Below are 27,754 nucleotides of genomic sequence, written 5' to 3'. Positions count from 1 at the left end.
ACAACATGTCAAAGAAAGTGGCATTTATTTTTAAAGAAAGATACCACAAGCAGATTTTTCAAGCAAAACATTTCCCAAAAAACATTCTCCAGATCTTAAATCTTAAATCTTAAATCTTCCTTCCTCCACAGTTGGAGGCTACTGTACAGGACATCTAGTAAGCTGTGTAATGCTTTTTAAAAGCCTTTGTGTACTACACTGCTTAAATGTTGCAGCTTGGCACAGGAGGACTGGTTGTTCTCTGGTTCAGCCTGTTAAAGCCATGTGCGCCATGTGCGCATCATTACGACTAATTAACGCGTTGTATATTTGTAGGCTGTGCGTTGGCGCTGTTTGGTCCTTTTCAGTCTTGATTAAAGTCTTTATGCTACATTTTGCCATATTTGGATTAAAGAAGCCTGAATCTTGAGTTGCATCAGTGGGAGTTTAAAATGTTTTATTTCTCGGTGAGTTATGCAGGAGTTAAATAATGCACTGTTAGGGTATGAGAGGTCGAGTTTTCTTTAATGCGTCTTTCTTTGCGCTTTTTTGTTGTTTTACAGGGTTCTGTAGTACTAGCAGTAACTTTTCTGTGCACTTTTGAACGCGTTGCTGGTAAGAGATTATAAATGATTCACTTTGTCCTCATGTCTGGCTTGCTCACGTGTTTTTTTTTTTTGTTCTTGTTTTTTTTTTAACCTGGGATTTAATGTTCCTTCAGGGAAATGCATTCCGTCCAGGTGTGTTGATCCAAACACATGCATGAAATCAGGTGATGGACAGAGCTGTAAATGCGCAGCGGGTTATTTTGGAGACCAGTGTGACCAAGGTGCTTCATCACGCGCGCGCGCGCGCATACGCACTACATACAAATTAACTGCATAATGTAAAATTCAAGTAGACACTTGATTTAAAGTTTGCTCAAAGTGACCAGAGTTCAAACCTGGGCTGGACTGATTGGGATGCAGTTGGTTTGCGTAATGTTTTTTGGTCACTTTGGCGTTTTTGCTATTGAAGCAGGAACCAATTTCAAATTTGCATAACTTGATCTGATCAGTCGTGAACTTTACCGTCAGTTTTGCACATGTGAGTTTGAGAGACTCCACACACACTTATATACACACACACACACACACGTTTTCCCCCCACATCACCTGTAGTGATTTCTTTTTATTTATTTTTTAAAAGGGTAATCCAGTCATGTGATGTCACAATCCATAACATGGTGAAATGGCCCTTCACATGTGATCACATTATTCACATAATCACTTATGATCATGTGCTGTTTACGCAGGGTTTTTAGACACTGTAGGAGAGGTCTATTTTCACATGTTAATGTTTCAAACGTGATTCTAACTTTATTTCCATGGTATCCCATATTCCTATGAAGTCAGATGTGTTTACTTGTGATGTCGGGGTGTAACATGTATGAAATGCAACTGTGCAGATGTTTTTCCGCACATGATCATGTATTCATTGCATGTGGAAAAACACATGATCACACGTGAAATGTATGGTTGGTTGATATTTACTCTGAGGAAGATGGAACACTAAAAATAGTTTCCTGGGATTTGTTCAGTTTCTGTACTTCTCCAACAAATGACTGTTTGTGGTGCACAAAGCATCAGAGATAAAGCCTGCAGAACATTACACCTTATGACCGATGACTGGCTACTGCACACCATCTAAAACTGGATGAAACTAACAAAAAACTAAATTTCTATGCAGTTTTCCTGAATTATGTGACAAAAGACATCATGGATACCTTTCAGTGGTATGTTGGCTTGCAAATGGTGCTAGCAGGTTGGTTATAAATATAAGTAGCTATGTATGGTTCAGTTTTGTGCCATATTCAGTGAGCTCTTGATTGGAAGGTTTGGTTTAACTGCCAAGCTGCCTCAATTTGGTTTTCAAGTTGGATTTTTAATTTTATTCTTTAATCTTCAAGTCTTGACAACTCCATTGCATTTTGATAATGTTGGCCCCCATATACCAGCAGTCCACTTGGGGGTTTAGAGTCCCAGCTCTCTGGGTGAACTTTGCCGGGCATCCTGGTGCTCGGAGAGTTTAAATCTAGGTCTTTGGAATCATTTGCGCGAGAAGTTTGGACCACCTGCAGCAGGCAACTTTAATTTTGAAGCTGTATATTCACCTCAATGTGCTGTTGATTCCTCTGTCTGAAGTGTAAGTGCTTAGAATGCTTGAATTAACTACACAAGTATTTAATGTATTAACCATGTAATGCATTTCAAACTAGTATTTCAAAACATCAACATTAAATCAAACAAGATTTATAGTCTTTAAAACAAATGCCTGAAGGCCACCGAAAGTCCTGGAATTCTGAATCCACTTTATTACATTTGCATTAATTTCACACATCATGCTCAAATGGTTAAGTAGGAATGTTGTATTGTGTGTATTGTATTGCAGCCTCCAGCTCTGATCGCATGCAATCCCATGTTTGTTTTTTCCTCTTGCTCTTTTACAGCTGTAACAATGAATGTCGTGTGTGGAAAAGATTCAATCACCATCTCTGTGATTGAAGACTTTTTCAAATACTACAACGTCGGCCTTGGGTCCGTTCACTTGACCAACCCTGAGTGCCGTGCCAGAAAGGAGGTGGTTGCCGGTGTTGCATTTTACACAGTGCGAACACCCAAGGACCAGTACGATTTCTGTGGTGGCAAACCTGTTGAGGTGAGGATGCGCATCTGCTCCTGAATTCATTTTGCTCTTTGCGAACCATAGCCATGTTTTATGCTGCAATCCATTGAACTCGGAAGTCAGTTCTTCTGAGTTTTGATCTAAACACATTCCAGTGCTTCTGCTCTGAAAAACTTGGATGCCCAGAGCAAGGTCATTTATATGGCTAGTCACTGAATTTGATCAGCATATCAAGTTGATCTACATTAATTGTTTTTTTTTTTGTTTTGTTTTGTTTTTTTTGCATGATTAGCAAAGAGAAATGAGGTATAAGAGGTCAACTGTCTTGTTCATGTTTGGTTATAAAACGTGTCTATCACAATGGTCTTGCTGTTAGTAAAATTAGGCGTAAATCAATGAAAAGCTGTTAATGCCTTTTCAGAAAAGTTGCGTCTCAAGTGAATATAGAAAAAGATACGAATGGAAATCTGTTTACCATTATCTGTGTGCCACCATATTGTGATGTCGGGTGCATTTATTTTGGAGAACTCCTGACAGACCATTCCATTGCACTTTGCCAGTGGTCAGTTTGTTTCCCAAGTGCATTGAACTGGAGCATTAATCACACAGTAGTGATCACCATCCCTCCTGCTGGAGATCCACCTCCTAAAGAGTTTAGTTTAACCCAAATCTCATGGACCCGTGATTGGTCAACTGGATCAGGTGTTTTTTCCAATACACAAAATAACTTATCCCTACAAAACAGAATCTGGTCCAGTACTTAAGGTTCCAGTTGGACATTTTGGTAAAATATAGAAGGTTAATTTCTCAATTTGCACCAACACACTACTTAGGCATAAACAATTAAGTACACTTTTTGATAACATGGATTGCAACTTCATGAAGTCTCTGTCTCTTAAGGGTCCTTCAGTCTGTCTCTAATAGCACTCCAAAAAATATAGAAGGTTTCTCTGAGGTTTTGTAACAAGATGAAGCTCATTTCTGGACTTTTCTTTTTCACTAATTTAAGGTTACAATCACATTTAACAGATAATTTTGCTTCTCTCTAGAAATGCATCAAGTGTCTGGCAATAGAATAGCTAGAACATGGCTTGATCAGCAGAAGGCAGGTTGGTGACCACTGATCTGAATCCATTTTCTACCCTGAACAGAAAAATGTTTCCCATGTGACGTACTCCCTGACAATGACGTCAGATCTGCAAGTCTATGCAAACATCGTAAGAGACCCAGCCGTAAAGATCGAGTACAAGTGCGTCTACCCGTTCATCCGCACGGTCAGCCTGCCTTTTCCCGTCCTCCCTGTAACAAGGTAATGCAATAATGAACGGAAGTCGTGACCAGATGAGAGAATTGATTGTCTTTAGAACCAATTACACCTAGCCCTACTGTATGCCCTACCATCTATATACATGTGTATAGGTATATATTGCAGAATACATGTGTATTGTACCAGCCAGAAAATGGATGAGTATTCATAAACTCGAACCGCTAGTTTAATGCAAATCCCATTTCGACACAATGATTTGAAAGTGATGTAGCTGGTCCCCATTTTGTAAAAGGTGCCCCTTTTTTTTTTTCTTTTTTCCTTTTCTTTTCTTTTTTTTCTTTTTTTTTTTTTTTGGCCCACTTGTATCCTTTCCTATTGCAGCACATAATTTGCAATAAGGTATTGCATTCAAGATTCCACTGATTCCAGTGCTCAGTAGTTACTACTTAAATCAGTTTTAATGATTAGCTCTAATTTTTTATTCAAATACATATTTATAATCAATATTTTAAACAAAAATGCTGCCATTAAGTGAATTTTTCGTTTTCTACAAAGTACCCTTTGCAGTACCACCAAGTACCCCTAGGGGTACGCATTCCCCCATTTGAGATGCTGCTCTAGACCCTTTCTTGGCTGTTTATATCGAGACTTCAGTGTTGTATTGAACATTGAATTCAAGCACACCTCAGAGCCACTCACCTGCGAAAAATGTGCCAGACTAGTAAATGGATTTCTTTAAGGTTCTTTTAAGTTAGGTTTAGGGAAGTTAAGCTGGGTTTAATTTCACATTTGTAGCTGCAGGATTGTTTGGTAATATTTTGCTAGTGGATTCCATCCATAGTGTTTACAGGCGTGATGTGATCATGGCTTTACTTCCCTTGAACACTTTGTTTTCAGTGTCATTATTCCGTGTACTGGCACAAAAAAAAAAAAAAAACAATTTGTTAAGAACATCTCTTTAAACTGAATGCATTTTTGCATTAGGCTACTTTCGTCACTGTACAAGTACAATGAGTGTTTTGAGCAAGCCTATAGATGCATTAATAGTAACAGTAAAAAGTAAAAAATACAAATATAGAAGGAAATTTGTCATTTCTATGTGCATTTGTAAAGTGCAAGGTACTAAAAATAGAAAGAGAAGGTTGCTACTTCCCGAGTGTGTATAATGGACTGGTGGTAGGTGTTGTAGCAGTATTCACACAGCATGCACACATTTTCAGGTGTACACCTTCTGAAATTAGTTCATTTGATAAAGTAAAATTTGGGGAAATGTCTTGGGTTCTCACCCATTTAGTTTTGTTTCTCAGTAGTGGATTAATGCTGCGTTCAACTAAATGTTGTAATTCATAATTCCTGACCTCTGACCAGGGGGGAAAAAAACAAAACACACCCCCTCAACATGGAATTCCTTCTCGGGAACTTGGGATGGTCCTCAACTCAGAGGTCCTCAGAGTTCAGCAAGTGATGTCAAATCAACATGTGTACAGCATAAGCAGTAAACAAACTAGCACTTCTTACCTTTTTAAATGAGTTATACTGTATATTCTCGTGCTTGCTTTAGATCAATCAACATACATTCACTTGTTAAATCTGTATGTTGATTGACTAATGTATATATAAATTTGCTGTTTTGAGGAGGAAAATAGACATCACTCATCAGTTAGCTAGCTAGCTTGTTGCTAATGGAAGATGAACATGAAAGTCAGATGCCTCTCACTTTTGAAGTCAAATGTAGCATTAATCCTAGTGCTGGATGTAAACAGGTTTCAATTACATAGAGAAACATGGAGTCAGCAGAACTTGGTTAAATCTTTGTGAATTCCCTCTTATTTTCCACCACACAGCGAGACGGTGATGCGGATGGACGAGCTGGACGCAGAAGTGGAACTGAGTGTGTATAGGGACGAGCGGTACGTGGATGTCTACGGAGGCGTACCCATTGTGCACTTCAGGGACCGAGTGTTCGTGCAGGTCAGTGTGACTCGGCCGAGGGACTTCTTCAACTTGAGGGTGGATGAGTGCTGGGCAACACAGACTTCCAATCCCAATGACACGTCAAGCCTCGTGCACACACTCCTGCTGGACGGGTGAGCTATAAAGCCTCATCTACGGTCATGTCTGCTGAATCTATATAGGATGTTTTTATTGGAGTGTTATGAGTAATAAGTGAGGAATAAATCAGTTGGGGTGTGCTGTTGTAGGAAAATCAATGCTGGGATGGTATGATGAAGCAATTATCATGACCTCACCAAAGTTGTTTTTCTTATAACAGAATGGTAGGAAGTGCATCATTCCTCCCATCATTCGAAGAATACTCAAATGATTGCAATTAAAAAAAATTCTTGGATAAATGTTTAATGTTGTGGAATGTCAATGAAACAAGTTGGTTCCTGTTATCACTTGTGGTTCCTCAACAGCCTCTATTTCTTTCCCAACTTGAAGTTAAGATGGAAAAAATGCATAATCGAAACCACAAAAACTCCTCTGTCCTGAAGCAGCAGAAACCTCAAAGTGCTGACGCTGAAGTCTTTCATAAATGTTAAAACATCTTACAGAAAGCTTTACCAGAGTAGTGCTTGGGTGTGGTGGCTTTTTAAATTTTTTTTTTTTTATTTTTTTTTTTTTTTGGTAAAGCTCAACGCATTTATCATTGGGTTTAAATTATGTGGAGCATCTAACATACAAGTCCCTGTGTGAGTTACTATCAAAATGGGTTTATATTAAGGTGCTCATTGATATGTCTTGCTGTGCAGCAGTTATAGAAAATCAATACCATTAATCTGACAGTTGAATTCTTGATTGACAGTGCTGTGCAAGAAATTGGTTTATTAGGGCTGCACTGCAATCTTTTTTTTTTTTTTTGGCCAAACATGTCAACATCCTGACAGGGTCAACATCATAAACTATATTTAGCGAGTAAAAAAAAAAAATGCTGTAACTTAAGTTACATAGCTTAAAATAATGTAATTTTATAAATACTTGTGCATTTAAGTGGACTTGTTTTGACTGTTTTCAATTGTCCTACTCCCAGTTGCCCCACCCACTATGCTAGTACCTGATCCCTGCTGTGTATATGCAAATGCAGTGGATGATTTATAATTTGAGATTTATTTCCAGGACAAATTTTTTTGATCAAGTCCTTATGATCTTTGTCATATATTTTTATTTCTGGACAAGAATTTCGTTAACATCACCAACCTTCCCACCATCTCCTTTTCAGGTGTGCTGACGATGAAACGGTCTCGTTTATAACGAAATCCATTACATATCGAAATGGTACAATGGCACAAGGGGGACAAAACGGTGTGAGCTCAACTGTGCGTTTCTCCTTTGAAATGTTTCGCTTCAGAACCGAGCCCCATGAGCTTTATTTGCACTGCATAGTTCACCTTTGTGCCCAAGGGCACGGAGAGTCTTGTGTTCCTGTAAGTGTTCAATTTGCCCAACCACAAACTTAAAGCATAATTGGTTTGGGCTTTGACATGTGGTCTCATTTCTGGCTTTCTTTTCAGGAATGTAAATCCATTATCAAGAGAGAGGCTTCCTTGAAGGAGCCCATTGAAGGTCTTGTGTCTTATGGCCCGATCAGACTTGAAGTGCCTGAGCGGCCCAAGATGAGTAAGTGTGGCTTATCTGCGACAATTAATAGTCTAGTTTACTAACTTTATGCCTCAAGATAATGTCAAACTATGTAGAAGTGAAATATATTTCCTACTTATTCTGCTCTGCTGCATGAGGGACAGTGAAAATGTGGTAGTTATGGGTAAGATGTTGGTCCCTTGAGGGGAACCCTAAACCCTTACCCTTCTCTGCTTGATTTGATTGTAGTCCCCCTTGTAAACTGGTTTAAATAAATATAACCACCAATATTTGAATTAAACGTAAATGCTACCTGGTATTTCTCACCAGCCCTCACTATCTGTTGTGGTGTTGTCACAAATTTGACTTGCATGTCAATATGATGAGTTCAGTGATGCAAAGAAACATGCCGTCATGTTCCAAAATCTTCAGATATGGTTTCTAATAGCTAAACAAGATTGTTGGAGGGTTATGCAGGGTTTGCTAAAACGTAGTACCTCTTTATTTGAAGTTAATGTAGGTTTTGCAGCAGTGAGCATGAGCTCACTTTTTAACATTTAGTAATCTGTTAGACCAATGTTGGATTGTTGGTTTCATAAATTATATTCAATGTCCTGTCCGTGAATGAGATGAAAATACTGCAGTAACACACTGCTGGAAAATATGGACCTGTTTTACCAACATGTAAAAAGAATTAACTTGTTTATGAAACAGTACATCAACTATTTCAACGCAAGTTTAATGAATCCCCCTAATCCCAGTCTTCAGAAGATATGTTGTTGGTACTTGGTGATTTTGAACCATGAAGGATGTCTTGTAAAGCACTTTTGTGAATGTCCTCTGCAAAATCAATTGAACTATTGGAAGTATGACTGGAATATTTGATGCATAGTTTATGGTATTAAAATATTTTAGTCTTCAGCAGCTTGAAGCCCTTTGTGCTGCATGTGCAAGTCCTACTTATTTTCGTGGTTGTTCCTGTATAAACTGCAACGTTCATTACATAGCAAGCTAATGCTGGCTCATTGCAAAAACTGAAATTTCACATTGAACAGTTTTGGATTGAACACTTTCCTCCAACCATATCCAATTGCATTTTGGCTTGCAGCAAGCAACTTGGTATAGTTTCATATGATTCCCTCTGTTTGATTTATATCTTGGTTGTCTTTTTCTGTAGATATGCTTTTTACCCTGATGCTGCCCATGGCTGCAGTCTGGATCCTGGCACTCTTTCTCCTCATCCTGATCTACATTGCCAAGGCAGGGAACAAACACAGGGCCTTTGACTCTCCATCATAATGCACCTGTACCAAAACCTTTTATTTTATTTATTTTTACTTTCAAACTGTGCTTACACCGGCTTGATGACTTGTAAATTTATTGAACTAAAGATGGTGGTGATGACTCTAGCTTTCCTTGTCTTCCTTGCTACTGTTTTGTGAATGAGGACCTTTTCTATTGACTGACTGTAGAATAGCAAAACTGAAGCTTGCAATGTCTGTGGAACATGACCATTTGAATATGTGAGCATGCAAAATGGACAAATTGCACAAATTGGTCTTCAAACTGCAAATTAGTCAGTGAGTGGGCATTTAGCCCCACTGTCCAATTAACTTTTTCGTATAAGCTGGACTACTTAGTCTGCCAAAGTTTCAAGATCAGATTATTATTTCTGTTTTGAATAAATACATGATATAGTTTGACTTGGTAGAGAAAGGGACAGAAGTGTCAACACTTTAGCCCTGTTAAGGAATCAAATCTAGGCTCCAGAGTGATGCAACTCTGGAGATCAAGAGTTTGAATCCCAACTATGCCACAGCCATTTGAGGCCAGGAGCCAAGCAAGCAAATGTTGGCTGTGCTCTCTGGGTGGGAGGGGCATACTCGTACTCATCTCTGATCTCCGTGACATTAGGCAATTGTGGGTTTGTGAGCTCATGTATGCAGTAAAGGACAGCTTGTTATGCTGCCCTGTGACGCAGCAGTTCAGAAAGATTGTGGTTGTCTGGTTTCACATGTCTTTGTGGAATTGTTTCTTAACCTTCACCCTCATTAACTGGTAGCTATCATATGATTGAAAAGAGCTTGCTGGTTGGTTGGAATTGGCAGGTGACCAAATTGGGGTGGGGCCATCCATAAATATGCAAATTAGAAGGTACCCAAGCCTGAATTTGTATCCTGGCTCATGATCCTTTTTTTTTTTTTTTTTTTTTTTTTTTTTTTTTTTTTTTTTTTTAAATGCTCACATGTTCAATACTGTGTGTGGGGTGTTTTTTTTTTTTTTTTTTTTTTTTTTTGATGGCCTTAAGCTACCATTTCTTTAAAGACTGTAGCAAAACCCATGCAGTGACCATTTACTGACTTGAAGCCTGCAGGTAAAGTTTCTGGGGGTCTGTTTATAGTTCTAAATGAACTTGTATTGCTAAATGAATGTGTAATGCTTCTGTTTCTCCAAGTCAGATTATAGGGTGATGCATAAATTTAATTAAGGATATCGGAGCTTTTCATGATATTCTCCTGGAACACCAGCATGGAGGAAGCTTGTGAATGGAAACAGTCACAAGGGAGACAAGGGTGTCCATAAACTTTTGGCTACTTTTGGTATGTGCTAGCAGGGCTAAGCCCTCCCCTGTCTTTCATCAATAAAACATCAATGTAAGGTTTAATGTCTTGCATTCACTTCACTTCACATTACTTGCTGTTAACAAATGTCTTAAAGTGGATTGTTATGGAATTGAGTGCAACAGCATCACAAACAGTTGTAAGCAATATACACAGAATGGTATGAAAAAGCAAGGCTGGAGCTGATTTCTTTCTAGCCCAGACTGTAGATTTGTTCAGTGTAGTAGTGACACTCCTGCTAGATTTGATCTCCATTTGCTGACACATCTGTAACACATCAGCAGTGATTGAGAGCATTTGAGATACAGCCATGGGTGTAATGAATGTGAACAAGGCAGATTATTTACTCTTGTCCTTTTTCTCCCCAAATTTGTTTGAAGGAGAAACTAAAAGATGATAGACTAAGCACACTTTGTCAACCAAAGTACAAATCGCACAAAATGACAGATAAGATGACTGTAATTTTAGTGGCTTTTTTTTTTTTTTTTTTGGGCTTGAATGAAATTAACCTTTCTGAGGAAATGTGACTTGAATCCGGTGTGGTGTCTTCACGAAAAATCATGAATGCAGCTGTCTGTTTTCAAGTGTATGTATAGCCCAATAGTTTGCCCCATACCATTCTTATTATGCAAGTGATGAGACTTTGTGATATAATGCATTGCTCAACCCAAATGGTTTCATTGTCAAAATATTAATGGATATTACATTTTAGCCTTACCTCTAATATCACCATGAACCCTCACTAATAATAGCCTAGAACAGGGGCTCTTAACCTGGGGCTCACAACTTGGTTTTGTCAAAACCTTGGGTTTGTCAGTGGCACTAAAAAGATATGCAAGGTCTGCTTAATGGCACCACCTCCAGGCCACTGATGGTAGGCTAATGCTGATTATATCAACTAACAGCCGAACATGATCAGCTGTTGTACCACAGTGAATAAGATGGCTGTCCAGGGATAATGTACGGAGTCGCCTTTATGAGGGTTGTGACATTTTGGAGGTTGCACTGGAGAAAAGATTAAGAACCCCTGGCCCAGAAAAAGTCAAGAATTGCACCCTATAGCCCTACTGGGATTGGATTGGTTCATCAGGCAGAGGTCTGTAATACATTTATTTCCACGTCTCCTCAGTGTTAAAACTCTCGCAATGAAATGACCACAGGAGGTGAGAGTTTCTAGTGGGTTGTGTTTTCTATGAACCTGGATGTTTGCATCACATTCGTCATTACATATTAAAGGAACTGGCAGTGATTAGTCATTATTTATAGAAAACTAGAAGTTGATCATATTGTGTGTATGTGAATATAAAGTAATACCTTATACCTGTAGCTGCCATTATAACGGCTCCTTTATTCAGCCTTTCGCTTTTCTTAATGGTTTTATTTTCTTTCTCCTCCTGAAATATCTTTCATAGAGCATGTAGTTGAGATTTTACTGCCCAGACCAAGTATATGGTTGAGTGCCTCTTCTAAAGTATCTTTTTTCATTTTGTTATTTGGGTAATGTTTAATATCTAGGGGAGGGGCATTGATATGCATGCTACAAGAATAAATATGGCAAGTAGCAGCAGTCAAACAAATTTATTTTTTTAAATGCGATGCAGCATCTGTGTAGAAAGTCATGGACGTGTATCCGGATCGGACTAAAGACATCAGACAACCACTGAGTTTGGTGAAAAACATTCATTCATTTTCTCAGAAGAGGATAGAGAAAAACACTGACATGTCGGATCTGTACAGAAATAAAACCAGAGAGCAGCACCTGTAAAATGTAAAATAGGAAATTTACCCCAGGACCCTGTGTAAATTTAATCCCATCCGAATAGGGCTTATGAAGAGTTTTCCCAGGCCGCCACACAAACGATGTCCTTTGAATTGGTTGACAGACTTGGAGAAGGTGCACTTTAGGCGGGTTTAGGGTTTGATCTGGCAACCCTGATACAGTTACACTCACACACGCAACATGAAACTTTTCCCTGCAAAACTCTACCGGTATTCAGCAGCACAGGACATGGCGAAAGGCAACAAGTAGCACTTTCTCTAGAGTTTTTTCCGAAATGAAAGTGGGGTTAGGAGTATAATAAGTGCAGCATGCTAAAGACTGTGGGAGTGAAAAGTGTGTGTTTTACAGACGAGCCGAAATTGGAATTGTGCATCGAATAAAAAAGGGAAAAGGCCACAAAAATCTGCAGCTTGCATCTGTCCTGGATTACATCTGAGCTGGAAATGTAAAGTTTGCAAGCTCAAGTCAGGACGCAGGGAATCTAACCAGCCATCCATTACACTGCAAACTTATTATTATTATTATTATTATTATTATTATTTTCTTTGCTGAATTAACGGGAGCCAGTTTGCGTCCAGTGCGCACTTTCGGTGAAGAAAAACAAACAGTAACCGAGGAAAAACATTCCCCTGCGATCTGAACCTATGCACAGAGATGATTTGTAAACCTTTTTTCACACCTGCAGTTGTTTTTTCTGTCCTTGTGTTGGTGCTGAAGGCAGTCGGAGTTTCGGCGCAAGAGGACGAGTTCAACGCCGAGGTAGAGCAATAAAACTATTTTTCATTCTTATTATTATTATTATTATCATAAATAGAAATGTACCTGAGGAAATTGTGGGATTGATCCAGATGGAGGGACACTTAAGTCGGGTGTCTACCAGGTGGTGCATGATTTCCTCAAAATCACAATATAAATCTTGTTTACATCTGATTAATATCTGATTAATCAGATTAAGACCCCATGTAAACTTTGCTACAATGCCTTAAATCAGATTAGAGACATGTAGATTTGAATTATTCCCTGTATGTTCACTGTTAATCATCAAAATATAACTGTGTTTAGATGGGCACTAATAAAACAATCAAAGCTGATTAATCAGATTATGACCCCATGTAAACATTGCTGTGATGTCTTAAATCGGATTATCGTCATCGGGAGTCTAGTTATTCCACTTACGTAGACTGTTTAGTTGATATTTTTTGTATTCACACATCTGCATGCGTGTGCAAAAGGTATCATAAATGAAGATGGATCAAATATTTACATGTGTGAAGTGACTTGGTTTTGAGTCAGCTGTGCTTCCAACCAACAAGCAAAAAAAAAACATTCATCAATATAACTCAGTTATTTGGCTGATACAATAATGTAAATACCAGCTACATGATTTAAAGAGTAGCAATACCATCACCTCAAAACTGGAAAATAAAAAAAAAAAGAAAATACTAACATGATCTTCTACTATAGTAGTGGATTTTCATATAAGATATTGTAGTATGCCAATCTATAAGAGTGTCACATTAGGTGTTGGGTATATTGGAGGTGATACTCTCTCCAGCTGGTTTTCTTTTGTTCACATCAGCCTGCTCTTGAGCTTGGAAAAATAAATCTTTAGAGACAAATAGTTATGCTCTGGATTCTGTACTTTTCGACTATAAAGCACAAGCCAGTGGGTAACCCAATCTTTCCGACTTAAAACAGGCAAGAGTTGGTGTTGAACTTGACCTTATATCAGTCAGATCCTCTCTGCACAGCTTTCTCTTCTCTGCGTGCTCCCTTGGGTTGACTGCAAGTCGTCAGAAAGTTTCCAGCCCTGCTGTGTAGGTCGTGTTGTGATTTCAGGGGTTTAAAAGGTTCACTTGGTGCAGCCCAGAGAGGCACTCGGCATTCGGCCTCCATCTGCGTTCACTCATGGCTCTGCCATTTTTCTACACATGCCGAAAGGAGTGAACAAGCTGGAGAGGCTCTGTTAGATTCTTTTTTTCCAACTTTTGATCCAGATCATCATAGCTAAAGGAACAGTGTGCTGAGAAATCAACTTGACATGATTTTCCACTTACTCCAAATACAGTCAGTCAGCCAGCCAAGACATATTTGGTGTCCAGTGTTTGCTTCTTTAGTTTGCACTGGAATGTTAATGTAATGAAACTCTATTTCACCCAAAATCATGTCTGCGAATATCTACTTAAGACTGCATCCAGTTCATCAGTGAGGACATACAGATTTGTTGTGTTCACATACTCGCCTGCATACCTTTTGTACATCTGATTTAAAGATTTAAAGCTCTCTCAACAGGTAGGTCAGAGCCAAAATATACCTGCACTCAAACACTTCCTTTGACCACTTCCTCTGATTTGGCACAATAAAGGTAATAAAGGTAAACAGTAAAGATAATGGAAGAGGCTGTGGTAATGAAACATAGCTGGTATATCAGGTTATTAGTCCAATCTATCATTTTACTCATGAGAAAATTTGATGACGAGAAGCACCATTGCATTGCATTTGATATTGTCCCACCTCCAAAATGCTAGAAGTGTTTCAAAGGATAATGTATTATTTCCACTTTAAATAGATAAATCCATAAATATGGGCTATCCCAGGTAGTTAACAAAATAAACTTCATCTTTTTTTTTTTTTTTTTTTTTTTTTTTTTTTTTTAATGATGGCATTTGAGGCAACTGTTTAAAGATTTGGGCTTCTATTTACTATATTTGCACAGTAGAGAACAAGAGACTAATCAGTCTGAGATCATGATTGTGAAATAAACTTAAGAAGTTATTAATAATGTTCCTCCTTTTTTTCTGAAGACATGGCTAAGGACCTATGGCTACCTGTCCCAGGCCAGCAGGCAGATGTCCACCATGCAGTCCGCACAGATTCTGTCCACTGCCATAAAGGACATGCAGCGCTTCTACGGCCTGGACGTCACCGGCCAAGTGGACGCCGCCACTCTGAAGTATGACCTTACTCTAACGTTTATTGTACAGGTTTATTATATGGAGCCTTGCAGGTAGAGGTGTGCATAGCACTTTTTTTCCCCTAATCCCACTCCTACCTGCTCATGAAGGAATTTGTGATCAATCCTCCTTTTCACTATTAAATTACTGACTTTTATTTAATGTCAACAAATCTATCAGTGAATTCACTACTCTTTGAAATGAGAGCATGATTAAAATAAAGGTGAGTTTGTTAGCAAACCTATATATTTTGATACATATCGTATGTCTTAAGAAATGTATCATGATATATTTGTCATATCGCTCATCCCATGTGAATCACAGTTTCTCTAAATTATCTGTAAATTTACTTATTAGAACTAAAGGCAGGAGAATTAAGCATGAGTCGTTCTGATTTGAGGGTTGACCATGAAATGAATGTAATGAAATGTCACATTTTGAGCCCACTGCTTCTAGTACAAGGTTTCAAATAGAACTTAAAGAAATATTTGAGACTGTGATACTTGCTGTGACTTTGTGCTGACAAAATATTTAACTTTTGTTCCTATGGAATTATACTTTATGGATTTTCTTGTTTAAATGACTCTAGACTGCAGTCTTTAATTGTATTTTAAGTTTCCCCACAAAAGAAAGAACTCTGGTTTCATGTTTATAGTGGGTTGTCAGTGAACTTGGTGTTTTGGTAAATGAGTATCTTGAACCCTTGTGTGTTCAGAGCTATGAGGCGTCCGCGATGTGGTCTTCCTGATCGCTTCGAGATGCCCAGTGAAGGAAGCACCAGGCGGAAACGTTTTGCTCTAACGGGTCAACGGTGGGATAAAGACAAGCTGACTTACAGGTGAGTGAGATGGGGACATAAAACAATTGTAACCTGATTTGATCCATTCAAGAAATTTTTATGGCCCATTTTAGGTTTTAATTCTGTGATCAATGTGTAAGTTTGTTAATTTTTTTTTTTTTTTTATAACAATCATCTAGTGACAATTTTGTATAATGAAATGAACACTTCACTTAAAGGAGCAGTTAAAAGAGTCACTTAAAAGAGTCCCCTGCTGGCTTGAAAGAGAACTGCAATTACATTAAAAACACTGACCAGTGGGAAGTCAGAACTCAGAATTATGTAATTTTCAACCTCCATGTGTACTGGCTACAGAGTGGAGAAGAAACCTCGGGAAAAAGCGAATATTAGTATATACAGCATAACTGGCAATCTTCCCTACTTTCCGTTGTAGGAATTCCTAGTCAGAGTTTGGAAATTCCAAGCTATGACTTTTAGTCAAACGCAGCATTTTTAAAGGTCTGCCCTGTGCAAGTCTCAAGAGCTAGGGCGGAGCTAATTTCAAGCCGGAGAAATGTAAACAGCATAAAATGAAAAAAAAAAAAACCCTAATTAGAATTGAAAAATTTGTGTGGCAATATTGGAAATAATATTTCTGCTAAGAGTATCTTTAAAAATATCAATTTATTACAGGTCTAGAAACATTTTTAGATGTTACAAAATGCACCTCTGAAAATAACATTGCTACTTGTTAGGGTTAGTTGACATGTGGATTTGTTTAACTAGCTTACATTTATAGCTAGCCAGTCTATTTTGAATGAAGCATTCCCTTCATTCAGGCATCAGATATGTTCCACTCAGAGAGGTGACATTTTATTACCTATTTTTTCCCAGCATTCAGAACCACCCACCCGGCATCAGCCAGCAGCAGTCACACGAGGCCATCCGCAAGGCCTTTAGAGTTTGGGAGAATGTGACTCCTCTACGCTTCAAGCAGATTCCTTACCATGACATCAAAAACGGCAGCGAGGGGCCGGATATTATTCTGCTGTTTGCCTCTGGATATCATGGAGACACGTCTCTCTTTGATGGTGAAGGAGGGTCCCTGGCTCACGCATTCTTCCCTGGTCCAGGCATAGGAGGAGACACACACTTTGACATGGATGAACCTTGGACCCTCAACCAGCGGGAAGGAACAGGTTTCTGAATCGATTTCTCAGAAGCTAGTTTTACAAAAATATTAATTCCTTAATGCCATTAAACATCCTTAAACTATATTTGTTGAATAAGGCTGATTGTTTTAATACTCATTGCCCCCTGTCTGGCTTGTGTCTCCAGGCATTGACCTGTTCCTGGTTGCGGTTCATGAGCTGGGTCATGCGCTGGGCCTAGAGCACTCCAACGACGCCTCAGCCATCATGGCTCCGTTCTACCAGTGGATGGACACGGAGAGCTTCTCTCTAGGCGAGGATGACATCAGTGGCATTCAGCAGATCTATGGTGAGCACACGTAACACGTTGTTGCATACATTTCAGCTGTGTTAGTGCAAGATGGCGATGTAACAGAATGAAATTCTGGGCCAAAGCTGAACCCAAAAAAAAACACATCCTTTTAAACATCATCTATATTTTATTGTTCTCGACTCAACTCATTCTTGGCTTTGTTTTGATTTCGATGGGAGATGATGGAAAACACTGAGAACTTCCTGAAGTGTCTTTATACTTTATATCTCTTTTTCAACATGGAAATGGCAGAATCTCTAACAACATTTCAGTTTGAATGGGATATATATACCATATTAGCTAGTAGCAGTCCGTAAAAATGATGTGATGAATTTGGACGAGACTAAAATCCCAGAGATACTCCAGTAATAATTACATTACCTCACCTCCCTATAAAAAATGTATGCAGCCTGAATAAGGCTAAAAATGCTCTTTAATTGGCTAAATAGTTACATAATCAGGACTTTAAAACTAGGCAAAATAATTTGTTTTTAGACTTTATTCTGCAATCCTAGCATGAGATGTGCCTTTGCACTTTATTCATTACTCCTACAATGCTACATCAGCAAACTGAAAGTGGTACAGTCACATGACTGAGTTAATCTCCAATTTCCGGCAGTTATTGTGAATCAGTGTGGGTCTGTTTTCTCCATCGTGGCTCATCTGGATGGCTCATCTGGATGTGCTGCATCACTGAGCCTGTGAGAGCCAGGCTTTTTGCCATGGCTGTTGCTAGGTGGAAAAAAGTGACACCACTTAGTTTCTCTGGACAAGGGGGAGAAATTGTAGCTAAATATTTCATGTGTTAACAGGACCCCCTGTGATTGCACCAACCGAGCCTTTGAGCACCACTACAACCCCATCCTACACGACCACAGCCGAACCAGAACCCACATCCACCACTACAGAGCCTTTAAGGACCACCAGACCTCCAGAGAAACCCACCAAACGTCCTGAGAGACCCACCAGGCCTCCTGAGAGAGCCACCAGACCTCCTGAGAGAGCCACTGAGCCGTGGGTTCCCCCGGCTGACCCCAGACCCACTCGCCGCTCGGACCAGGACGCCCCTGATATCTGCGACGGAGACTTTAACACGATTGCGGTGCTCAGGGGGGAGATGTTCGTCTTCAAGGTAAAGGTCTTTGCACACCAAAACAGATGTGTTTTATTTGTTTAACGGATGATGAAAAACAGCGTGCAAGGGAGTTCGTTATCAAAATAAACCCCACATCCTTTTTTTGCAATTAGTAATAATGCTTTTACATCACAGATCCCTGAAAATGGTTTTAAGCTGTATTAATAGTAGGCATTTGTCATCATTTCACACAGTTTTGGAGCACAGTAAAACAAGTGTGGTTTCCATTGGTTTCAATGAATTTCCATCAGTTCATTTAAGTCTTGGTTGCTGCTGGAAATATTGGCACCCCACAATAGATAAGAATGCACAAACTGCAAAACTTTTTTCTGTAAGTTTTTTCCTCACCTTTTTAAAGTTAAAGAGGTCTTTCTAACTGGTTTGTAAGATTTTACCACAGAAGTCAAACTTGGTTTAATTTTTCATATGACACGTCTCGCAACAGTGATTTTGGGATTAAAGTTGGACTTGTTTTCTTTAGAATTTGTCTCAGTACGAATATTTCATGCAGCCTGTGTGCAGTGCACTGCACTGAGGAGCTCTTCAGCTTTGATAAACAGAATGAAGCTTGTACTTGTGCAAACCCGGGAAAAACATCACAAAACAAGCCATGTAAGTTAGATTCCATTAGGTCATATCCCATGTGATGTTTATTCAAAAAAAAACTTAGCTGTTGCATAATGTTTGAAGCTGATTTCCCGTATACCCTGGAACATAGTGGTCCATTCTCAGAATAGTTTTTGCTTTTCAGAGCTACAAATAGATTTCCTAATCTCCAAGTCATGTGCTTTTCTGATGTGCAGATGCTTTCAACTGGACTGTAATTCTCTCTCTCTCTCTCTCTCTCTCTCTCTCTCTCTCTCTCTCTCTCTGTGTCTCTCTGGCTCTCTCAGGGTCGGTGGTTCTGGAGGGTCAGGCGGAACCGGGTTCTTGATAATTACCCCATGCCAATTTCTTTCTTCTGGTTCGGCCTGCCTGAAGACATAGACGCTGCATACGAACGCCATGATGGAAAATTTGTGTTCTTCAAAGGTCAGCAATATGGATTAAAAAAGATTTCACATACACACTACTCAAAAGGTGTAAATATTTACAGTTAAGTTGTAGCATTTACACTCTACACAAAATTCTACACAAAACTCTCTTAAAATTGTAGGTGTTTGTAATGTAAAAAAATGAAACCAGTATAAATTGTCAGAACTTTTTCACCTTTAATGTGAAATAGCAACAACCAAAATTCAAAAACAAAACAATTTGAAATGTTTTAGGGGGAAAAAAAATTAGAAAAAACTTACAATAACCTGGTTGCGTAAGTGTGTACACCCTTTTATAATGGGGCATGTGACCTGTCATCAGTGAAGTGTTTCTGATTAACTCCCAGTAAAAATCAGCTGTTTCTGTAGAATTTTGACACTTTTTCTTGGTTTCATCTGACGGCTGAAGCCATGGTCTGCAAAAAACTTAGACATTTTTGAGAGGGGTACAAAAGAATTTCCAAAATGCTGTACAGTGGAACACCGTGAAGGCCGTCACCAACAAGCTGAGAAAATGGGGCACCACAGTGACATTACCAAGAACAGGACGTCCTTCCAAAATTGACGAAAGAACGAGAACTAAACATATCAGGGAGGCTGCCGAGAGACCTACAGCAACATTAAAGGAGCTGCAGGATTATCTGGAAAGTTCTGACCACTCTCTGCATGTGACCTCTCATATTCTTCACATGTCTGGGCTGTGGAGTAGGGTGGCTAGATGGAAGCCCCTTCACATAAAAAAAAATGCATCCAAGCCTGTCTAAATCACCCCAAACCATGCAGCAAAATGTGGTAGAACTTTCTGATTAGGTTATATATCAGGTTATTGAAAGTTTTTTCTTTTTCGTTTCACACTTTATCTAGTTGAACACCAACCTGTTAATTCACAAGCCGATAGAAAACAACAAGGTGGGACTGCGGTGTCTTTGGTCGGTAAAAATGTAATAGCGTCTAGCGTCACACTGGATTTTTGCCTTGTTGTGTTCTTACTTGTCTCACATCTGAAAAATCCCCAGTCATGTCCTCCACTGACATGCTGGTGTTGCTGTGGTAAAATTGTTCTATCTCTCTGCCTGTGAGGATTTTCTTGTTAGCAATGCTGGCACTTCAGTCTAATGTGTTTTGTCTGAGGTATCAATCATTTCCGACAAGCGCACAACATTAAGTATTTCACAGCTATCCTGTTTTCTTCAAAACATCTGCTCTCTGTGCTCCAACACACTCTTTAGGCCAAACTACGTCAGTAGAAAAGCACTCGGTGAGGGGGGTTGGGGGAGAGGGGTGGGGGTTTTGGCAGAAATGTCGGGCCTGTGTGTGTGTTGCATCAGCCTCCACATGCTCTCGCTGATCAGATTGTAGGGATAGAGCAGGAGCCGAGTGCTGTAGCTTGAGTGTCAGCTGCTGAACAGAATACACTAAACTTCATTAGAGCTTCAGTAGCCATCACTCATTTGTAAGAGAGCATTGTGTGAGGCGTGCAGTGACTCGAAAGGGAAAGTGGCCTTTCATGCAACATAATACGGCCTCTGTCCTGTCAGAATGGAAGAGTAGAAAAAATCATGACCATTTCTACCCTCTTTGTTTTCTTTTTATTTTTTTTGCCTCTTTAAACAGGGTTGCCGGATTGGGTTGCCAGGTTTGCTTTTTTAGACAGAGTTTGCCGGGAAAAAACTCATTGACTATCAATAAGCCAGTTGAATTCCAAATAAACCTCAATGTCAGACCTTTCTATTAAACTCCAGACCAAGACTACTACCTCATCTACACTAACCAGTTAATTCACTACCTTTTAATCATAAACATGGTCCACGTATGTACTGTATATATGAGATGAGATGAGATGTACCTTTATTGATCCCCTGTAGGGAAAATTCAAGTTGACACAGCAGCACAAGTAGGAGGAGTAATATCAAAGAAAAGGAAAGGATTTCCATAAATACCTATACATCAGAAGCAGTATAAAATAAAAATAATATAATTAAAATAATAGAAATTATAGAAACAATAAAATAGATCAGTGGTATGATAGATAATAGACCATGCATTTAATCTTTGCATAACAAAAGCTCCTGCTTACCTGTTTGGCTTGGAAACATTGATATGAATAATCTAGTAAGTGCAAAACGTCCAACTCCCAACCCATGGACCAAAAAAAAAAAAAAAAAATTATCCTACAGCAGAAACTCTTGTGTTGACCTGGCACCCCTGCCTCAAACCTCGTGCTGTCCTTTGGTTCTCAGGTCGGAATTTCATTTATGAAAATGTTCTCTCAGAGCAGACCAATCAGAAACAAAATGGAGGCTGGCACAGATATAAATATGATAACAAAACTCTGTTACTGTTTAAGAATTTTCTGGTATTGTATAATTTTGTAATGAGAACAATTATTATGTGTCCCATGTCTATACAGACTCACCCAATAACTATGCAAATATCCATTAAATGTGGGAATATAATAAGAAGAAGAAAAAGAAGAAGTAGTAGTAGTAGTACATGTTCTATTTGATTTGGTTTTAGCTACCGTTATCTTATTAGCTACATAGCAACTGTACTTAGTGGGGATGGACAGATATACAGTACACTTCAGTTGTTATTATTATTGAGTAGTAGTAGTAAACTATGAAGGTATTTCTACTTTGTGAATCCGGTAAGAAACTTTTTTGTCACTGGAGAGGGTGAAGTCTAACACATGCTTCCCCTGAGACACTTGAAGCCAGCCACCTAGATCTTGTTGAACTGCTGCTCATGTTGCATGACGGGGAAGTAATGCACTCAGAGGAAAGTGCTGTCTGCCCTCTTCCACATACACAATTTGCTAGCGTCGCTGTGAATGACGGGAGAGAGTGTATGTCATGGTTGCGGCATTGTCAGGATTTGAACCAGACAATAGGACGACTGCTTTTCTGTTGCTCCACTGGGGAATCCCAGTAAAAGACCTTTTGTACCTGAAAGGCAAATTTTACAGCTCAACTGTGTAAAGCAGGATTGTATGCATTTTTGTCCAGTGATCAGTTCCAATCTGAGAACGTGTACTTTCACTAAAATTTAGCTTTGCTTTTTTCTTCCTGTAGACAGTAAATACTGGCTGTTTAGGGAAGCCGATGTGTTGCCTGGATATCCTCAGGAACTGATGCACTACGGTCATGGGATGCCAGATCGAGTGGACACGGCTGTGTGGTGGGAGCCGTCTGGCTACACCTACTTCTTCAGAGGAGACAGGTAACGTTCACTTTTTATTGTCACTCTCTCAAGTTCACTTTTATTGTCATGTTTTTATTGTCATATACAACAGACAAGACATACAATAAAGCTCTGAACACATCACTACAGTAACACTGCAACAAGTGAAGAATAAGAGCAATGTACAAATTGGAAGAATGACAGAATGAAGTTTAAAAAACAAAAAACTGTCCCAAGGGTATCAGGAAGAGAGAGTCATTTCAATTCTCTTTTTTGCCCTTTATTCTCTGTAACTGTGTAGATGTTGTATCAATAAAAAAAGAGTATATCAATACAAAACTGTTGCCATTATTCAGGTTCTATGAAACAGACAGATCTTTCATTTAGTTTGTTTCTGTTGGTTTCTTAAATTTATTTGTTTATTTATTTATTTACTTTTTTAATGGTGTAGGGGTGGCATGGATTATTTGAACTCTCTGTTGTTGATGCATTTTATATGCATTTTATATATATATATATATATATTTTCATCTTTTGCTACTTTTACAACAGTCCTTAAGGGCTATTAGGATGGGTAATGATGGCTAACATGCAGTGCAAGTGCATTGAAATGCTTGTTAAAATGAAAGCGATTCTGTGTGTGTCTATGTGTGATGTGTGACGTCTGATCAGAAGGTTGGGAGTTCAAATCCCAGGACTGTCAAGCTGCCACTGGTTGGCCCTTGAGCAAGGCCCTTAACCCTCAGCTGCTCAGTTGTATAAATGAGATAAATGTAAGTCGATCTGGATAAGGGCCTCTGTCAAATGCCAGAAATGTAAATATAAAAATGCTTTGGAAATGTGAATCGGCCTAAAGAGTGCACACTATGTTTTCTTGGTGTTTTCAGTTTTCACTAAGTGCAGGTTTCACTTTAACATAAAACCCCTCTGCTTTCCTCCCTCCTGTAGATACTGGCGTTTCAGCGAGGAGTTTCGGGCTGTGGATAAAGATTACCCACGACCCATCAGCGTATGGGGCTCCATCCCTGCCTCTCCTAAAGGGGCCTTCCTGAGTGATGACGGAGGTGAGTTTAGATGGTTAAAAAACATCCCCATCACAAATGTGCCTTTTATAAAGTAATCCAGAGCTGGGAGAAGGAAAAATTTACTTCACTGCTAAGAAAGTAGGGCAACAATTCCCTAACGCTCCATCTCTGCTCCTGCCTTTTTGCGTCATTGCACACAGGCATGAGCAGCTTCATTAAAGCAACAGATGTATAGCAGTGAAGCTGTATTGTGGTTTATGTTTGGTTTATATTCATTCATTTAGCAGATGTTTTTTATCCAAAGTGTCTTAGTCAGGCAGAATCCAATCCAAGTTGTTTAAATTAGATTTTTTTTTTGCAAAAAACATTCCTTTATCCACTGAGCTGCCACTGCGAATAAGTGCTTATCTTACTTTTAATTTGGTGTGTAAGATTTTTGGTTAAATGTGTCTCTATCTTTTTTCTTCCCAGCATACACATACTTCTACAAAGGAACTAAATACTGGCGAGTTGACAACAAGCGCATGAAGGTTGATACAGGATACCCGAGATCCATCCTGAATGATTTTATGGGATGCCACGTTCACTTCGATCCAGGTTTGGATACAGATATAAAACCAGACCCCAAGTGGCCAGAGACAGGAGGAAAGAACCAAGATGACAACACTGACGACTACAAAGATGATAATGTCAGTAATGATAGTGACGACGATGATGATAAAAAGGTGGTGGTGCAGGTGAAAGAGACTAACGACTACGTCATGACCCTCGTCCTGGTGACGGTGCCTCTGGTCCTGGTGCTGTGCATCCTGGGAGCGATTTATGTCATCATCACCAAGCTGCAGAAAAAGGAGACTCCCAAAGTGCTGGTTCACTGTAGACGTTCGCTGCAGGAGTGGGTGTGATGCATTCAAGCACACATATGAACTCTTTCTCACACACACACACACACACACATTCGCTGTTTGGTGTTCTCTTTCAGCACATGTGCTGCATTCAGATATGTTTAGTAGAAGGACCCACATGAACAGTCCATTTTTCTGTTATTCATGAATTTGGAAGCTGAAATGATCTTACAGCTCAGAATTTACGGGTTATGACACAGTGTTGACGATGAACCCATGCATATTCTGTTAGCAGTTGAAGCTAAGTGTAATTAAAGTGTAATTTTAGCCACAGGGTGCCTTTTCTAGGTAATTTACCATTACTTCTGAGGGAAATGTTGATATTCCCAATGCTTTTGTGTTGTTTCTACAGGCACTCTATCTTTACATTGCCCATAGCAACTTAAATCAGTCTCTTCAGCCGTTAACGTCCATATTTTCCAATTTATAAATGGTGTTTTCAAATGGAACTTGTGGAACATACTATTGTATCCAAGCAGTTATAACATTGTTGCTAGGTAAGAGAGAAATATGGATGCCTGCCATGGAAGCTAGCTAATGATTGAGGACAATTTAGCTTGCTAACACAAACAATATAAAGATGTAGTAACAGAGGAAATGTGACTCAAATGCCAGGAATATAAACATTTACCTCTCATGTCTTGGTAAGTTCCTAAGACATTACGGGTTAAAATCAAACTAATAATGCTTAGCATCACAGGCAATATAAAGGTGTAGTGAAAGTGGAATCGAGATATAACCATCGAGAAACTGTTGGGAATATAAACATTTTCCTCAGGTTTGTTGAGAAATTACTCAGAAAAAGCCTCCATGGATTAAAATTAGACTGTAATAACACTTAGCATCAGCTGCAATCTGATACTATAAAGGCATAGTGAGGGATGAAACAAGATATAACCTCCCAGAAACTGTTGTAATAATGGAAACAAGACACAAATGTCAGGAAACTGTCTGTAACTTTAACATTTTCCTCAGATGTGTTGATAAATTACTAAGAAAAGTCTCCACAGTTTAAAATGCAACTGTAATAACACTTAGCATCAGCAGGTATTAGACAATACTGATGCATAGTGAGAGTGGAAATGAGACACAAATGTCGGGAATATAAACATTTTCGTCAGATGTGTCAAGAAATTACTGAGGAAAAAAAAAAAAAACACCCAGACTAAAATTAAACTGTAACAAGACTTAGCATCAGCTGCTAACACAGACAATGTAAAGGTGTGGTGAAAGTGAAAATGAGACACAGATGTTGGTAATATAAACATTTTCCTCAGAAAGAAAAGACTCCATATTTTAAACTGTAAATACACTTAGCATCAGCTGCTACCACACAATATAACGGCATAGTAACAATTGAGCAAAGAGACACAAATGTCAGGAAACTTTCAGGAATATAAACATTAAGAAAGGACAGGTTAAAATTAGTCTGCAATATCACTTAGCGTCATCTGCTATCAGACAATGTAAAGGCATAGTAAGAGTGGAAATGAGACACAAATGTCAGGAATGTAAACATTTTCCTTAGATGTTTTGGTAAATTACCAAGAAAAGACTCTACAGATTACAGTTAAACTGCAATAACCCTTAGCATCAGCTGCTATCAAACAATATAAAGACATAACTGCCCAGAAACTGACATGATAGTGGAAACAAGACGCACATGTCAGGAAATTGTCTGGAATATAAACGCTTTCCTCAGATGTGTTGGCAAATGACTAAGAAAAACTCTCCACAGATTAAACGAATTTATAATAACATTTAGCGTTAGCTGCTAATTTATCTTCAATGGGTTCTGCCTCAGTGTTGCCTAACAGGTCAGAGATTCTGTAAATTCTGATTTACGAACTCGTTAATAACAAAAATGTGCCGTTTAAGTGGAATCTCCTTGTAAACATGGTGAACACATGACCGTATATGGATGTAGTAAAATAGTTTCTCCACAGTGAGACACTTTTTTTTTTTTTTTTTTTTTTTTTTGCCTTTACACGACTGTGGTGCTCTGTCCATTTAAGACTCTGTTCTGAACAGAGGATTTGCACTTTCATGTCATTTTAAATGATTATATCATTTGTTCTGTGGTGGCTTTACGTCATGGTTCCTTTCTGTGTTTGTGTGTGAATGTCTGCTCATAAAGCAGATTCTCTCCTTCCCTCCTTAATGAGCCCAAACTTTACAACTCTGGGAACGTTCGAGTGTGTTAGTCAGCAAAATTCTCTCGCTTCCTTCAGTTAAGTGGCCTCGGTAAAAGCGAAAAAAACGTCTAACTGTGTGTGTTTGTAAAAGCATTGGGGAGAGCATAAAGGAGTTAAAGGAGTTTGGTTCAATAAATTGCATTGCACATACTTGCAGCGTTTACTGTCTGTGCTGACGGGGCCGAGCCTGGCTTGTGTTACACACATGGTGCTGATTTAGGGATTTTTGAGGGCGAGAGACAAAGAGGAAGAGAAGGGAAGAGAGGGAAAGAGAGGATGGGGGGAAGGGGGCTTCTTTATTCATGCAGCATTTCCTTCTCTTCCTCTGAGTTCCATCGACCTTGCCAAAGAGAAACGGAGGGAGACATGCCACTGAGGCGTGCTCCTACTGTCACAATGACCGACATTAAAACTCCCTACCACTCTTTATTAGAAATTTGTATCATTCCTGGGACAAAAAACCTGAATTCAGCCTTCCTGTGGAACTTTGTCGTTTTCTGAGCCAGATTTTAACCACAGGTTCCCTCTCAGGACCTCTCCCTGGAGTCTGTTTATGAGAATCTTGGCTTCATGTCCATTAGCTACTGCTGCGATTACGGCTCGCTATCAAGCTCTGTGTTTTTACTGTGCGACTTCAGCAGAAAAAAAAGAAATCCGATCCCTTTTTTGCCCTTGTCTCTCTCTCTCTCTCTCTCTCTCTCTCTCTCTCTCTATCAGTGCCTTGAACCATTTGTTTTAAACCTGTGTCATTTTTGTACTGTGTATCTTATGAATGTGGAATGTGTAGTTTTTATTCCCGTTTTTCTTCTTGTAATTTGTTGTTTGATTTACATTTGCATACATTTTTGTATTATTAGTGAACTAAGTCGATCATGCAGGGCATGTATTGCTTTTTTTTTTCCAACACAGGTAGCCTCTTATAAGATGACAATTATTATAAGCTTGCACACAATAAAAACATGTTTCACCAAAAAAAAAACAAAAAAAAAACCAGTTCCAACTGTTTGTGTGCTTTGGCAAATGCATTAGTACATTATAGACTATGCTTTTTAGTAAATGTATATTTCACATTCTATACTTTTATATACATTTGTATTATTATTATTATTATATGAAGAACATCTCGCTAAGTTCCATTGTATAAAACTGAAAGAA

The 27,754-nt window shown here is 38.9% G+C and overlaps 2 protein-coding genes across 3 annotated transcripts; both read left to right on the top strand.

Annotated features, from left to right (window-relative positions):
- Positions 1-293: 293 nt before the first annotated feature.
- On the top strand, positions 294-8,898 carry zpd (zona pellucida glycoprotein d). 2 transcript variants are annotated; one of them, XM_026946569.3, is made up of 9 exons: positions 294-446; positions 543-594; positions 701-808; positions 2,468-2,676; positions 3,795-3,952; positions 5,755-5,997; positions 7,131-7,335; positions 7,423-7,528; positions 8,667-8,898. In XM_026946569.3, the coding sequence occupies exons 1-9, from the start codon at positions 432-434 to the stop codon at positions 8,786-8,788; spliced, it is 1,218 nt and encodes a 405-aa protein (XP_026802370.1). In that variant the 5' UTR covers positions 294-431; the 3' UTR covers positions 8,789-8,898. The 2 variants fall into 2 exon arrangements, with proteins under 2 accessions (XP_026802370.1, XP_026802371.1); XM_026946570.3 differs by lacking the exons at positions 543-594; positions 701-808 and having other exon boundaries at positions 297-446.
- A 3,165-nt stretch (positions 8,899-12,063) lies between these two features.
- mmp15a (matrix metallopeptidase 15a) lies at positions 12,064-26,749 on the top strand. The gene is made up of 10 exons (XM_026946615.3): positions 12,064-12,649; positions 14,695-14,843; positions 15,560-15,682; positions 16,517-16,821; positions 16,961-17,122; positions 17,938-18,257; positions 19,154-19,292; positions 22,366-22,513; positions 23,423-23,538; positions 23,971-26,749. Exons 1-10 carry the CDS (start codon positions 12,545-12,547, stop codon positions 24,402-24,404), a joined length of 2,001 nt encoding a protein of 666 aa, XP_026802416.1. The 5' UTR covers positions 12,064-12,544; the 3' UTR covers positions 24,405-26,749.
- The last annotated feature ends 1,005 nt before the right edge of the window (positions 26,750-27,754 follow it).

The sequence above is a fragment of the Pangasianodon hypophthalmus genome, chromosome 7 (genome assembly GCF_027358585.1).
Source record: "Pangasianodon hypophthalmus isolate fPanHyp1 chromosome 7, fPanHyp1.pri, whole genome shotgun sequence".
Lineage (NCBI taxonomy): Eukaryota > Metazoa > Chordata > Actinopteri > Siluriformes > Pangasiidae > Pangasianodon > Pangasianodon hypophthalmus.
This window is presented reverse-complemented; position numbering and strand designations above follow the sequence as displayed.